This window comes from Narcine bancroftii, chromosome 3, assembly GCF_036971445.1.
Source record: "Narcine bancroftii isolate sNarBan1 chromosome 3, sNarBan1.hap1, whole genome shotgun sequence".
Taxonomy (NCBI): domain Eukaryota; kingdom Metazoa; phylum Chordata; class Chondrichthyes; order Torpediniformes; family Narcinidae; genus Narcine; species Narcine bancroftii.
The window spans coordinates 92992823-93009392 of record NC_091471.1 but is presented as its reverse complement, the minus strand read 5'-3'; the positions used below and the strand labels follow the sequence as shown (position 1 = coordinate 93009392).

At 40.1% G+C, this 16570-nt stretch overlaps 1 protein-coding gene across 1 annotated transcript; it reads right to left on the bottom strand.

The window, feature by feature from the left end:
• Nucleotides 1–1384: 1384 nt before the first annotated feature.
• On the bottom strand, nt 1385–13384 carry LOC138756700 (general transcription factor IIE subunit 1-like). Its single transcript, XM_069923087.1, has 4 exons — nt 12937–13384; nt 11777–11978; nt 9130–9344; nt 1385–1728 (listed from the first exon to the last, which is right to left on the bottom strand). Exons 1-4 carry the CDS (start codon nt 13382–13384, stop codon nt 1385–1387), a joined length of 1209 nt encoding a protein of 402 aa, XP_069779188.1.
• Nucleotides 13385–16570: the final 3186 nt, after the last annotated feature.

Here is a 16570-nt window from a genome sequence, read left to right as displayed (position 1 = left end):
AAAGGATTTGGACAAAAATTGGAAAAAGGACATAACCAAAACACGTGTACCTTGTCACATTTTGAAGATAGATTAGAATAGAATTTAGCTAATTGAACTTTAGAATAGTGGCCTGGTGTACTGCCTTAAATTGTAAAAATGAATGTCTAGCACAAATAGAGGACGAATGCACTCATTTCAGAAATGAATTCCATGTAGTTTCAGAAAATAACTTGAAAATCTTATCATAGCTTTAATTCTGTCAAGGGAACTGTCCCTAGAATTTAAAAATAATTCATAAAGGCCAGATACTACCTTTTTATAATTAGGTTGAAAATTATAAATCATCCCCATCATAGGTTACAGGTCTTCAGGGAGCTTCAAAATTGTAAAAACCTCAACCTGTAAATAGCAAAAGAAAATTATGACTAGGTATTTTAAATTTGGTGGATAATTGATCAAAAGAAGCAAGAATTTGGTTGTAAAAATATCTGAAAATATCTAAATTTAACCATTGATGCTAACTGTTATCTTGAACCAAAGGCAAGAAAGGAATGACCCAAATAGGACTAATTGATTAAAATCTATGGTACCCAAAATGAATGGTAAGGGTGCTCCAAGTATTGAAAGAAGAGAATTTTTTTAAAAAGTAGATTTAATTTCTAAATTAATCCAACTTAATGCACCTAATTTTTCCTAATGATGAATCCAAAAGTAATATTAGCTCCCCAAAAATAAAATCTAAAGTTATGTAATACTCCTTTTTGATATTATTTGCCAACTTCTTTTCAAAGTTCATTTTTTCCTTCCTAATAACTTTCCTTGTTGCCTTCTGTAAACTTTTAAAATCTTCCCACTCCTACATCTTAAGGTTCCCTTACCAACTCTGGTTCATTACACAATATCCATTCATAATTGCCATTTCCCTGATCAGCTCAGCTACAAGCTGTTCTAAGTCATCCTAAAGGTACTCGATAAATTCCTTGCCTCGGGATCCAGCACAAATCTTTTCTCCAAACAACCCGCTTATTGAAAACTCCCATGACTAGTGTAACATTACCCCTTTTGCATGCCTTCTCTATCTCCCTTTGTAGTTTGCACGCCACATCTTGGCTACTGATTAGAGGCCTGTATATAACACATCAGGGTCTTTTTACCCTTACTCTCTCTCTTTCCTAACACCCCCCCCCCCCACCCTAATTCAGAGGAACAGCAAAGTAATTTCTCTGTCATTTCAACTTCTACAGCTGCAGTTTTTAAAAACACCAAGCCATTTGGTCAATTTCAATGAAATTTTACTAATTAAATGAAAGGTAAACCAGCTTTTCAGTAAATTACTTCATCAGGTTATTGCAAACTAGTTGAGAACAAATGCACATTACAAGTAATGTTTAAATACTAGAATTTAATCATACACTAATTGAAACATCTCTTGGCAAGTACTAATATAGTTTTCCCTTTCTTCTCGAGTCATCAATGATACCAATTCAGGCCGTTGACCAACTTCATTGTAGAGGTATGGTCTTCCAGCAACTGTAAGTGTAGGTTTCTCCAGCTCAGATTCATCTTCCTGAAGTTTTGCTTTTGTACTCTTGAACTCTTCTTCAGATTCACTGCCTGGTTCACTCCAATTTGCATTTGAAGTGAAGGCTGCCCCTCTTTTCTCATGAATCAGAAGAGTTTTTATTACTTCACAATGGAGACTTTTGCTCTTTGAAATTACATTTTGATCAGGCGGGACGGCATGTTCTAAAATAATTCAAAGTGAATTTAACTCGTCAATTTCAAACAAAACTACACATGCACATTTCTAACTCACTTCATAAAAACCTCCAACTTGATCCTTTTCTTACCCATCAGATAAAAGCTGATTACCCTATGCCTGGGTTTTCTTTGTGAAAGATCAAGTGGGAGAAATGTGAGGTTAACTATTAGTCTCAAAGGCAGAGCTTACATTTTTAATCTCCAACTACCGAGCCCTTTTGTTTGGATCTGGAATGGAGAAACTTGGTGTCAGGAGTTTTTTTTTTATTTTTGAAAATTTTATTTGTAGTTACAAACATCACAGGGGAACTCTTTCTTCCCCCCCCCCCCTTATTTTTTTTTTAAAAAAAACAGATAAGTTTATATAGTGTTCTTATTTTTCCTTCCCCCCCCCCCCTCACATTAGCAAAGAGAGACATATCAATTACTAAAAATAACAATGAAAATACACACGTTGGGGGGAATGGGGGGTGGGTTGCTGACCAGGCCTCTAAACTATTTCCTCATTCTCGACATTCTGGGACTTGTGTGAGCCTGTTGTTTCCATTTGAGAAAGGCATTGAGAAGGTTAATCTCACTTGCACTTCAATGTATCGCAAGTATGGCTGCCACACCTTATTGAACAGGTCATCTCTCTCTCCCTCAAGTTATAGGTAATTTTATCCAGGGAAACACAGCTCTGCATCTGTGTTCCATCACGTTATGCTTAGCTGCGGGTCAGATTTCCAGGTAGCTGTTATGCAATCTCTTGGCCACCACCAAGGTAACTTTTACAAATTGAACTTGGTGTTTGGACACCCTCTGACTTGCATCCATAATAACCTGCACCCCTGTGATTTTTTTCCCAAAATGTCCAATTCTACTCAAAAAGGTCTCACCTTGGCACATAGCCAGGTTAAATGCACAAAGATTCCTGTCTCTACACTGAATCTAAAACACAATTCTGAGAATTCTGGTTTACCTTGTGCAACTTTTGCAGTGTAAGGTATAGCTGGTGCAAGAAATTGTATTGCACCAGCCTATATCTGGTGTTAATAACTGCCCTTAGGCTGTCCCAACAGAAGTCAGACTAGCATCATTCAGGAATGCTGTTCCTAAATCTGACTCCTGTGTTTCCAGCACTCACTTTGGAGCAGGAAATTAATTTACATGTGGTTCCCTTTTGAATTAGAGCCTCCACGTCACTACACAACAGCAGGGCCATCGATGGACCTAACTCGTCTCTCAAAGAAAATCTTAATTGAAGATAGCAGAAGGTGGTCTTGCATGATAAATCAAATTTGTGTGGTTTTTTTAAATTGCTCGAATGACATGACCTGCCCCTTCTCATAACAGTCCTCGATACATCAGATCCCTTTCTAGCACCAGGTGTCCAGGATATTATTAGCCAGAAGTTTTGATGAAGATTCAAGATTCCTTTATTAGTATGTTCATAAAATGGGTTAACTTTTATTTTACGTTAAGGCACATAAATAAGGTGCCCTTGTAACATCTGCAGCTGCTCAAATCTCCTGTTTATTCCAGCAGAAAACCAGATCTCCTGGTTCTGAACTCTGGTTCAATTCAGGAAGCTGATAAGACCCAAGGCCCTTCGGGAGCTCTTCTCCCCATCAACACCCTCATGAATCACTGTTAGAATTCCTGCGTCCTACGAGCCCCCCTCTGAAGGATTTTTGGTTATTGTACTTATGTCTCCCTATGTATTTGGACTAGGTTAATCAGGACATGGGGATGCAATATGGATAAGATTTTAGCTATACAAACTAAATATTCATCTTCCAAACCTTCTACTCTAGAAGAACTGAACATTTGATTGTTTTAAGACGTACAGTATGGTAACAGGCCCTTTTGGCCCACGAGCCTGTGCTACCCAATTAACCTACATCTCCGGTACATTTTGAAAGGTGGTAGGAAACCGACACAGACACAGAACATACAAACTGCTTACAGTGTCAGATTCAAACCCCAGTGATTGTTCGTACTAATAAGGGCTTATTAGCTTGTAACACCAGAGGATCAGCAATGGAAAATTAACCAATGATAAATTCAAAATAATAGTTTTTGTTAAACTATTAATAATATTTCTTACTTATCTCTAAATTTAACTCCACTATGTGCAAATGTAAATGTGTATTAAAATCCAAAACCATTACAGTTTAAACTTCATTCTGAAAAAGTCAATTTTAAAGTCCAGTTTCAAATATCTTGTTAACTTCAAGATCCTTTTAAAATCACTTTTAAACATACGTTTAGATCTCTTTAAACTCAAGTCTATGGATGAGCTGTTTTTCAGAGAGGTATTCTTCAAACAAGGTTGACCATCTTTTGGGCACAAATAAAAAGTGGTCTTACTTATTTAAAAGATACTTGTGTTGTATCTCCTGTGATAAGGATAATACAAGTCCCGTCTTTCCAGGAGGTCAAGTTTTCTATATTTTTCAGTTTTCTTCCACAAAGAAGCTGCACTTTATTTTCAAAAGAGCAGTTGGAAAGTGACCTCCCTTTTGAAATCCACTTTTTCTGTATTCCCCTTTGATTAGGTGCAACACACAACAGCACCTACTCCAATTACTGTAATTCAACCCTGTCTTTCACAAGGGTCCAACTCCTGTGTGTCCCACAGGGTCTTGACTTCTGAACCGATTCAAAAGCTCTTTCTACCTTCAGTGTAGAGCTCTCTGGCATCATATGATGTGACATCACAATTTTAGTTTCATTTCTGTCCAAAACAACTTCAGTTCTACAAACTTCCGACCTCATCTCTGTTTAAGTGGTTATGATTCCACAAAGTCTGGCACATTATCAAAATGTTGCATATACGAACAACAACAAAAAAATGTTTTTAAGAAACCACATGTTGTCCTTGAGTTTCAATTAAGAACACTTCAGTTCCATTATGGCTTGGATTTCGAGAATGAACTCTCCGAGTGCAATAGTTCTCCATGAATGTACTGTTGCATTGGTGCTATAGAATACAACTCCCAGAAGTCTAGCGAACCAGCATGGAACGTCATAACGTCATGCATGTGGTTCAGTGTTTTAAAAGAATATGCACGTGAATGAAGTAAACCAGTTCTGATTTACCTCCGACGGTGTCGTATTTTGCATTGATCAGCCACCACTGCATTCTTAGTGGCTACATTTGGTGACCCCAAAACAAGCTTTTGCACCATATGGATACTGCAGCAGTTGTTGTTAAGCTACTGCCCTTTTGGAAGGCAGACCACAGCTGTGGTTTTGACAGGCTGAGGCACAATTTCGCCTCAGGAAGATAGAGGTGGATGCGACTCGCTATTATCACCTTGTCTGTGCCTTGGACCAAAACCGCTGCCAAGTGAGTTGGTGACATCCTGCGCGATCCACCGGAATCTGGAGAGTGCAAGTATGATCATCTCGAAGTGCTCCTGCTGCAAATTTGTGGCATGTCCCACAGAGAGAGGGTTGCCAAACTGTTACACATGGAAGATTTAGGTGACCCTGCCCCGTCCAAACTAATGGATGACATGCTGTACCTGGCATCTGGCCAATGGCCAGATATGTTATTCAAACAGTTCTTCCTGGAGAGGATGCCAGAAGACATTAAACTCTTATTATTTCAGAGTTCCTTGGAAGACCCAAGGGCAGTAGCTGCAGAGGCAGATGTCCTGTGGCTGGAAAAAAACACATCAAAAGGTCTTCGGTCAATGTCAGTGCATCACAGCTGTCTGCACCCAGCATCTCTCTTGTGGACACTACATCCCAAGCCAACGCTCTCAACACACCAGTTACTATAACAAGACAATGTCTCAAGTCAGGCAAACAGCCTGTCGACACTTCCACCTGGTGTTTTTAACCACCGTCATTGGGGAGTCAATGCACATAGGCATCTGCCACCCTGGCAATTCTCGTGAAGTGCCCTGGGAGACTGTCATTTATGGCTGCGATGGTTGGCCCAAAATCTGAGCTTTCTGCATGTTTGGGATCAGCTGTCCCAATGTAAATTTTTGGTGGGCAACTCACACCAGTCAATAGTTCCAACATACCCACGTATGTCACCAAAAAAAAAAAAGAATGTTCAGTTCGAAGGAAACGTGGCCTTTTATTTTAGCAGCAGTGTCATGACCACTACTCAGGGCCAATTTCCTTCAAGCTCATTCATTCATGGTGGCTTTAAAAGGGTGTCAGCTGGTGGGCAGTATCACCTTTCAAATTATTCGCCTGGCAGAATCGCATGGTCCTGCACTATGCCTTCAAGCCCTGTGCAAGACTGTTGATAAGTTCTCCAGACTTGTAGAAGAGTTTCCCGAAATTACAACTCTGCAGTTTTTGACCCCCACCGCGAAACATGGGGTAACTCCCCATATTTTTACCAAGTGTTTTCCCATTCATGCAAAGGCATGTTGCTTGCCTCCAGAGAAACTGCAATTAGCTAAACAAGAATTCCACAAAATGGAAGACCTGGGGATAATTCACATGTCCAACAACCAATGTGCGTCTCCATTACTTTTAGTCCAAAAATGCATCAGAGGGTGGAGACCTTGTGGAGATAATGGATGTCTCAGTGGCTCCATTATACCAGATCACTTCCCTATTCCCTATATTCAAGATTTTTCAGTGAACCTGCATGGAGTGAAAATCTCTTCAAAAGTAGACTTGGTGCATGTATATCACCAGGTGCCAGTGGGGCCAGTGACATCCCAAAAACAGCAATAATTACACCTTTTGGATGGTTTGAATTTTTGGGTTAAAAAGTGCAGCTTAGATCTTTCAGCAAGTTATGGATGCAGTAGGGTGTGGCATGGCCAATGTCTTCACTTATCTAGTCACCAGCAAAACTAAAGAAGATCACAGGGAACATCTGCGTACACTCTTTAGACATTTGTAAGAATTTGGACTGACCAATAAATGTGTTTTTGGACAACAGTCCTAGAATTCCTGGGGCTTACAATCACTGACGAGTGTGGTTCCTGCTGCCTTCCAAGATCAACTCTATTATTGAATATCCCAGACCAACCACTGTCAAAAGTGTTGGAGCCCTGGTCAGCTTGACAATGGCAGCAGTTAGCCTTCATTTTTGAATTCTCTACCAGAATAATGCACATTTCTGGAAAAGACAATATAGTGGCTGATGCACTTTCCCACTCATTTGCACTCGAGAGATCAGCAATTGACCACGGTATTGACAGTGCAGCTCTCGCCACTGCCCAAGCACAAGATGATGTGATGGAGTCGTATCACACCTTGATAACAAACCTACAATGGAAGGATGTGCAAATCAAAGATGTTGGCAAGCTGCTCTTTTGCGACATGTCAACAAGACATCCACGGCCAACATCCCAGCCTTGTGTAGATGTCGCATTTTTGATTCTGTCCATGAACTTTCTCATCCATCCATCAGATCAAGCATTAGTCTGATTTCAGACAGATTTGTTTGGCACCGACTGAAGAAAGACGTCACACAAATGGCAAGATCTTGTGTAACTTGTCAAAAAGTACAAATCCATTGGCATACAAAAGCACATCTACAACCCTTCCCACTGGTAACTCACTGCTTCAACCTTGTCCATATGGACATAATGGGACCATTTCCAGTTTCACAAGGCTACCACTCTCTCTTCACAGTGATCGATAGGTTTATGAGATGGCCTGAGGCAGTCCCCATGGCAGATGCTTCTACGGACTCTTGTGCACGAGCATTCCTTAATACCTGGGTGGCTCGCTTTGGCCTACCATCACACATCACTTCTGACAGAGGACCTCAATTTACATCTTCATTGTGGACAGCCTTATCTCAGCTGTTTGGCTCTAGGCTTCATTATTCAAGCGCCCATGAGATGGTTGAATGATTCAATCACCACTTTAAATTAGCCTTAATGGCCCATTTGGATGGTCCCAACTGGGCAGACGAATTACCATGGGTGTTGCTCTGCACGAGGACAACTCCAAAAGAGGACCTTCACACTTCATCTGCGGAGCTTGTATACCGCATGCCTTTGGTGGTCCCAGGGGAATTCATTCAACATGGATCCAGTAAAGATGAAAATCCCAAAGAGCTGCTGAGCAGACTAAGGGATACTCTAGGCAAATTATCCCCTGTACCACCATCATCACATGGCAAACAGGTTTCTTTTGTACAACACGAACTGAAGGACTGTGAATAAGTGTTCATACATAGAGGAACACATGGATAGCCATTGCAGGTGTCATACGAGGGACCATACAGGGTGATAAAGACAAACAAGGTCAACCTGCATTTTGGGCATTGCCAGGCTGCCTCTGTCATTCAGAATTGACAGGCTCAAACCTGCTCATGTTGACAAAACTTCCCCTATTCAACAGCCAGCTGTCCGATGAAGGGGTAGACCTCCCCAAAAAACTACCAGGTGATAGTTGCAGTTCTGGGGGTGGGGGGGGGGGGGGGGAGAGGCAGAGTAGTGGTGCTATAGATAGACTACAACTCCCAGAAGTTTAGCAAACCTACATGAGACATCATAATGTCATACGTGGCACGTGTTGTTCAATGTTTTAAAGGAATACGTGCATGACTTAAGTAAACTTGTTCCGATTTATCTGCAACTCTGTGTCGTTATTTTGAGTTCATCAGCCACCACTGCATTTTCAGTGGCTACACTGTGATTTGTGTGTGACCCTGTACCAGCCCACAACTAACTTACTAAATATACAGATAATATTTTAACTCTAACTTTAAGACTTTTCTATGAAATATAGATTAACATTAACCTTAATATTAACACAGATCCATTACACTGGCACTGTATTTTACTAACCGCTACACTAACCAGTGCGACAACAACCATGTGGCTGTTAGAAATACCAAGAATTTCCAGGAAATTCCTGAAATTTGCCAAATAATGCCATCTTTGTGTTTATGTATTCAGGCGGAAGTATTAGACAATTACAATTTTGGGACTTAAGTCCAACAAATACTGGTTAATAATTTTCCCAGTAACGCTGGTTTAAAGAATAATAGCAGATACTTTAAAGTATTGATTATCAGTGCCCCCCCCCCCCCCACATTCCACTTTACCTAATCCCTGTGCCATCGGTGCTGTGATTTGTAAGGGATTGCTTAAGGTGGAATGTGAAGGGAAGGTTGAAAAATCACTGCTCTAGACCCAGTTGTTACTGAAATACCTTGCTTCAGAAAAATTGTCATTGGCCCATTTCTTTTGGAGTTATGAAACAGTACACATAACAAGTAAATTAGGTACGATTAAAACAGTGGTTTTCAAACTTTCTTTCCATCCACATACCACCTTAAGCAATCCCTTACTAATCCCTGCTAAAAGGTCAGTACATTTTCAAAACTTTCCTAAAGACCTGGGTTGTGATTATTTTTTGGTTGCATACGCAAAATGTATTATAGAAAATATAAAACGGACTCACCAGATGAACACCCTGCCATTTCCAAACCAATTTCTTCAACAGTACTTGTGGCCATCCAGATTGGCTGAGGTTTAATAGGCTTTTTCTTGGTTTTGGCTTCAGATTCTTGGAAATTTACCACAATGTTTTGCTCATAGAGGTCACTGCAACTAGTTTTGTTTGACCATCTACCCGGATGAGCATAATTTGCAGGGCAGAAAGTCTTCTGCTTCAGACTGAGGGAAAAAAATATAACAAAAGCAGGGTGGTCATCTCTGTTTCTTCTCAACGGGAGATGTCCTCCCAATTTTTGGTGCCCTGTGCTGGTCGCTGCTCCCCAGAATGTACAACCCCTCGTGGCCGATGCCAGCATAGTCACCACCATCTTGGGGGTAGACCCCATGGTTGCAGGATTGTAAAATAAAACACTGTCAGCTCTTTAAACAGACTGTTTAAACCTATACTGAGCCGACAGCATTAGAACCAGGTGGCTGAACCCTTAGGGTTAGCACTGCGTCTCTGCCCTCCTGGGTCCACACCAGTGGCATTGCTGCAATTACAACAGCTCGGGCAGCATTATCATTTTCGACAAATTTATTTATCTACAAATATTACTGGTCAAAGTCCTTGCATACCTAGATTGCAATGAAGCACATACAAGTTAGACACATTTCCCTGGATAGAAAACCATTACCCCCGAGAGTGTAAAACAGTTGACTTTCATTCCCATTAATAATTTCTAAATTCTGGAATTTGTTAGGGAGTTGAAGCTTGTAAAGAACAGGTGGAAGTGGAATAAAGATAAGATCAGCCACAGTCATATTGAATAACAGAGCATGCTCGAGGCTAGACGCAGATTAGGAGACTGCTTTGAACAGTTAAACCCTGCAGGTCTAAGCTTTTCACAGCCAACTATTTTAGCTGGTCAACGATGCCTACAATTGACACGTCTGTCCTCAGCCTCATTGTCAGAGCGAGGCCAAACTCAAATTTGAGGAACAATCGTAGATAGCCTTAAACTTAACACCTTGAATATTGATCTTTCCAATTTTATGTAACCACCCCCATCCCAATCCAATTCCATCATTTCCATCCCTTTGCCTACTCCTGTACCTATTTTCTCTGCAGTTATGGGAGTTCTTCTTGCATCCAACAACATGGAGGCATCTTATCTTGATACTTTTAAATATCAAACACTATGTAAATTTAATTTTCGACCAGCAGGGATTAAAACTTATACAGCTAAATATTGCAAGAACAAATTCAGAGTCAAGACCTGATTCCCCACACTGGTGATTTTAAGCTAATTTGGGAAAATTAACATGCAATTTATTCCAAAGTTTATACTACAGGGAGATTAAAATGTGCCATTCCAAATGGGTTCAGGCAGTCAAGAGAGAGCATAGAAATCCCACATACCCTCAACCGGAAAGTATTGAAATTAAATTAAGAGCATTGTGGAAGAGAGAATGCCCTAGAACAGAATTAGGCTAAACGGGAAACTCAATACACAAAAGTGCTGGAAAAACTCAGGTTAGCAGGAGCGGCCATACCACAACTCAGGTGCCACATGTGGCTCTGATAGATAATGTGTGGCTCGCGGCAATGTGGTATATGCCATTGTATAGGATGATCCAAAACAAAATTAACAAATCAGGTCGTCCCATACAAGGTGTATAAAATTCTTAACTTGATTACAAAGTCTCAACATCGATGCCACATTTCTGCCGGCTCCGATACAATCTCATGCATACCCCATTAATTATTTGTGAAGTCTCAGCACTCCTCCGCAGGGTCCATCCACCCAATTAGACATGTCAGCTCAGTACAGGCTTTAAACAGCCTGTTACAGGAGCTGACAGTGGTATATTTTAAAATACTGAAATAAATTAAAAACCTTTAAATGATCATTCGTTATTAAAAATATTGTGGTTTTCTTTTTAACAGCATCCACTGGTCAGCGGTAAGTGCCAGATTTGGGTGATCTTATATAAAGAATATCGCTCAAAACCAAAATTTTAGGTGCAAACTCTGGGGTCGTCATATAATACACACACATATTGGGTGGGAAATGAATCCTACAAGCTAGTGCTCACATTTGTAGTTTTAGTGGGCGAGGCATGCAATCAGGAGTTTGAAAATGTGGACTTTTTGATTATTGAATACAAATTAGCAATTTTAAAACTACATACATCAATATTACAGACATGTATTTCTTAATATTTATATAGGTTTTTGTAACAAAATGTGCAAGAGTAGAAACACACATGTAACATTTTTTTTTGTCTTGTGGCTCTTAGACATCTGAGGTTTATTGTATTTGGCTCTTTCATTCAGCAAGTTTGGCCACCCTGAACTATAGGCAGGGGAACCAATGCTTCAGGCCTGAGCCCCTCATCAAGGTATTAACAAAAAGCAGGCAGGTGCCTGAATAAAAAGGTGAGGAGAGGAGACACAGAGAGGGGAAAAAAGGGGAGGAGTACAGACCTGTTCCCCCCCCCACTCCCTATCCTTTTTGTTCAGGGACTTGTACCATGACGAGGGGCTTAGGCACAAAACCTTGCTTCCCCTTTGCTTCCTCTGGATGCTGCATGACCAGCTGAATTTCTCTAGCATTCTAATGCATTGCACATAATAGAACTAGAAAGGTTTAGCAGATATACTTTACCAGTTTGTCAGTTCTGGAATCTCAGTTGGTTGTGGTTCCAGAAGTTCACGTGGAAGGGCAATATCTTCAATTTCATGCAAAAGTGCATATATTGGTTCAACCTGTTCATTAAATGTGGCAAGAAGAGTTTGAGCTTCCCGCTTTGGTATTGAGGAGGCATCCTCTTCTACTTCAGTGTGACAGTAAGTACAGTTAAAATTACCTGTAAATTTTATGGGAACAGCAGAAAAAGGATGAACAGACAGTCACGGTCATACAGCACAGAAAGGCCATTCAGATCTTGAACTGTTTGCTCAATAACCTTACCATTAAGCAAGGCTACAAGCAACTTTGGCAACATCTTGGGAAAAAAATAGCAGGGGACGAGAACCAGAATATACAACATTCTTAGTGTTTCATGTTTTGGGAGGGTTTCAGTGACTTTGCTTCTACCGTCTGCTCATCATTTCAGCATCCAACAGAATTAATTCCAATCTTCACCAGAAAACTTTAAAAGGATCGGCCTAGTGCTGTCGAGAGACTAAGCTAAAGGGAAAGGAGGCTGAGCTGCCTCACAACTAGAGATTATTTACTTCTGCATATCTGTTTTGATTTGGTGAGATTACACTTGCCAGTGATCCCAGGAATCGAACACCAATTGGCCTTTAAAATGGGAAGTGTGAAAGCAAAATCTGCTCAACTCCGGCGTCAGAGAACGTCATCTTACACCGGGGATTGCTGACCGACCCCTCGTACAATCCCTGGTGTCGAGATCAGGCAAGTGTGATACGGGCAGCAACATTGCAGGCACTTCCGATTAAAGGTAGAACAGACCAAATGCCGGGGATAAACCCGTGCAAGTGTGAAAGCGTTCAGTGTCCCAGTTAGGAGTGGTCTGCTGTGAGAGGCCAAACTCCCATTCCTATCCCAGAACACTGAACGGCCAATTTACTGGGATGTAAAGTATGAAAGGGGCTTAAGATTCTCACTGAGTAATGGAACTGGTTTCATGGGAGTTGGCCAAATTACTGCACGACATTACAAATTGCACAATTAAAACAATCAGTATAATTTCAGTTATGTTTTAAAAAATTCTCTCGGTTGGCAGCAAAACCATATATTAATAGCCAAAACAAATTAATAAAATTTGGGCTCCTTGAAAAATTTAAGAACATATTTACCTGTGCAAGGATCGAACAAGTGATTGACTTCCAAATCGGTAAATGTACTGAAACATAGGGGACATTTAAAAGAAGATCTTGTTGTTGAATTTCTCTCATCAGTTTCAATTTTTCTGCGCATAACATCCAGCTTGTATTTCACTACATCTACAAGTAGCTTATAGTTGATGTGATAATAATTAATTCTGGAACTTTTTCCATCTGCACTGATTTCAACTCTAATGTGACTTTTAATGAACTTGTCAGCCTTCAGTGTGTTGAGAACAGCTCGGAGCTGCTTCTTCTCAAATTTCAACAGTTGTTGCAAATCCTCCTCCTTCACACAGGAGTAGTGAACTAGAATGTTCAGGGTGAGGGAATATTCCACTCCATAGAATCCACGCACCACATATTTTGCCAAACGCTTTAATGCTGGAGGAATTTCAGTGATCACTTTTTGGTCTCCCATCATACCGCCACTGAAATCAGAAAAAGGTTTAAAAAATATATCAGCTTAATTATCTGAAAGGGATATTTGAAAGAGGCAAGCATCCTCCATGCTCTTTGCAAAGAGAACTGACAAGAAGCAAATTGTGGGAAACAATTTCTCTGATTCATTGCCAATCTACTAAGTTACAATGGTGAACTCACTCTGAAAGGGCTGAAACTGCAGCAGCAGTTTTAATCACAACTTGATGCTTAAAATTTAGAGTATGCCATTAAATATGGCTCAACAAACTCAGTTGAAACACAGTAGCTCAGAATTTGCATCAGTGAAAGTTGTTTATAACATCACTTGTGAGTTTCTGTGACGAGCAGCTGCTTTGTAATAGGGTGACAAGTAGCCAATTACAATAAGGAATACTCCAGACAACATGCCCAAATAAAAACCAAACTTAGGTATTCAAATAAAATAATGCACAATACTCTAGTCCCTTTTCCATTGACATCCCACTTAATTGGCTGTGCAGTGTCCCGGGATAGGAAGGCCTTTGTGCCGTTTCCACTGGGTCACCCTTAACTGGAGCCCCTTTCACACTTGCCAGTGATCCCAGGAATTGAACGCCAATTGGCCTTTAAAGTGGCAAGTATGAAAGCAAAACTTTGCTATCTTTTGCTTCTATCCTCATTTTATATCCTCTGGCAAGAACTGGCATTTAACTGGCAAAAACAATTTAATAGCATTTTAATTCAACCAGCAACAAAAGATAACTGTGCTGGTAACTGTTCATACAATTGATCAGTTAGGAAACTAGCCTTCAACAACAGAATGAACATCTACTCAAGGATACCTACCCACTTGCAATTCTTTAAAATATATTGTACACTTCTAATGGAAGGGTAATAGAAGTGATAACATTGGCATATAAATGGTTTTCCAAATGCAGAGATCCTACAAATAAAAAAGCTAATCTTTCAATTTTAAAAATAAATAGGCAGTTTTAAGCATGTGTTTTGATGTCTCAAGTAAATGGGGAGACATCAATTATCTTCAGGAGAATACATCAGAAACCACCTCATGGATTTCTACCTTTTTTTAAATAACATCTTTGTTTTAGTAATAAAAGAGATTAAGAATTATTAATAACAAAGAGGAAACTCAGAATTTACATTAACTCACACAAAGAAAAAAAAATACTAATGAATCATAAAGCACAGAAACAAGCCCTTCAGCCAATCTAGACTGCCTCATTGACCTGCACCAAAGTTCTCCATACCTCTCCAATCCATCTCTTAAATGTTGAAATCAAAGCCACATCCACCCCTTCAACTGGCACCTTGTTCCACACTCTCACCCTCCTCTGAGTGAAGAAATTCCCCCAAATGTTCACCTGAAATATTTCAACCTTAACCTATCCCCTCTCATTCTTGTGTCACCCAACCTCAATGGAAAAAAGCCTATTTGCATTTAACCCTCATTCTCCAACACTTCAGGACGTTAAGTCCCAACCTATTCAACCTTTCCTTACAAATTAGCTCTTCAGGTCCCAGTAACATCCTTGTAATTTTTCTCTACACCCACAATCTTATTGATATATCTACTGTAGGTGGGTTTCCAAAACTACATACAATACTCTAAATTTGGCCTCACCAATGTTTCACAACATCCCCAACTCCTGCACTCAATACTTTGATTTATGAACCCCAGTTTTCCAATGGCTCTCTTACAATCTAATCCGTCTGTGAGACTACTTTCAAGGAATTATGTATCTATATTCCCAGGTCCCTCTGTTGTCCCACCCTCCATAGTTACCAACCACTAACCCTATCCTGGTTTGTCCTCCCAAAGTACAACACCTCACACTTGTCTGGATTGAATTCCATCTACCATTTTGTCACCATTTCCATCTGTGAAGGAAAAAAAAATATCATCCCCTCAGAAAGTTTTGTAATTAATGCAGAACCATATCATCATGAACTCACATAATGTCATTTAGCAGATGAGACATGAATAACATCAATTTTAAAAAAAACTCACCAGAAATTACTAACATTGACTGTGATCCAAACCAAGCAGGTTTGAGAACAGGTGAAAAGAATTAGGAGATAATAAAGCCAATTAAATCACACTTAAACCATAATGTACAGAAAATGCCCTTTTTCCATGATTTAAGGAAAGATGTGTAAGTGCCCTCATATATCCCCTTGGTTTGTTAATCAGTTGGATGAAACAAATTCATCTGATCAAGGAAATAACTGTGGCCCAATCAGTGATGTTTAAAATCTCTGCTACTTTTCTTATTCTCAGTGCCTATTTGCACTGTTATCTGCTTTGTCAGTGAGCAAATTTCCAATAAATCTACCAAATCTCAGAATTAAGCTCTGAGAAGGTAGGAGGGAGAAAATATTGGTGCCTTTTTTTTTATTTTCATGGGCTTTGTTGGCAAGGCTGTCAGTATTACCAATCCATGTCTGCTCTTGAGAAGGTGGCAGTGAGGCAACATACTGAACTGTTCCATTTACTGTGCTGCTACCTGGGAAGTTACATTAATTACATTCAACAACAAGGATGGTGTAGCAAAATATTGCAATTCTAAACTATATAATTGACTGTAAAGCACATGGGAATGTTCTGTTGCCATGAAAGTTATGATAGAAATGCATTTTTTTCTTTGGCCACTGTGATTTAAAAGCTGAACTTTCAACATATTACCTGAATGTTTATTTGTAATGCTCATTACTTTGTTTTGAGACACATCACGTGGTAAGAGGCCCCTTCTGGCGCACGAGCCCGAGCTGCCCAAATACACGTAATTAACTTCCCAATCCCTTGAAACGTGGAAAGAAACTAGAGCACCCGAGGAATACCCATGCAGACCACAGGGAGAATGTGCAAACTCCTTACAGGCTGGATTCGAGAACAAAAAATGGCACCTTTCAGCTGCGACTCTGCGTGCAACTCTGGTGGGAATAATCAAATATTTGCATTTAGAGCTACTACAGCTGGAATCCACAGCACAGACCCCGATGTACCAGAAAATAAAGAGTAAGGAAAAATCTATATACAGCAATGGCAAACTCCAGACTAAATAAACTTGATGAACTCTGAGCAAAATGACAGCAGCAGAGGGGCATTAGTGATTGCTGTGTGATCTGTAGAGCTGACTGCTACAAAGAAACACACACACGCAGTGTGGCAGATTAAGCTCACTCA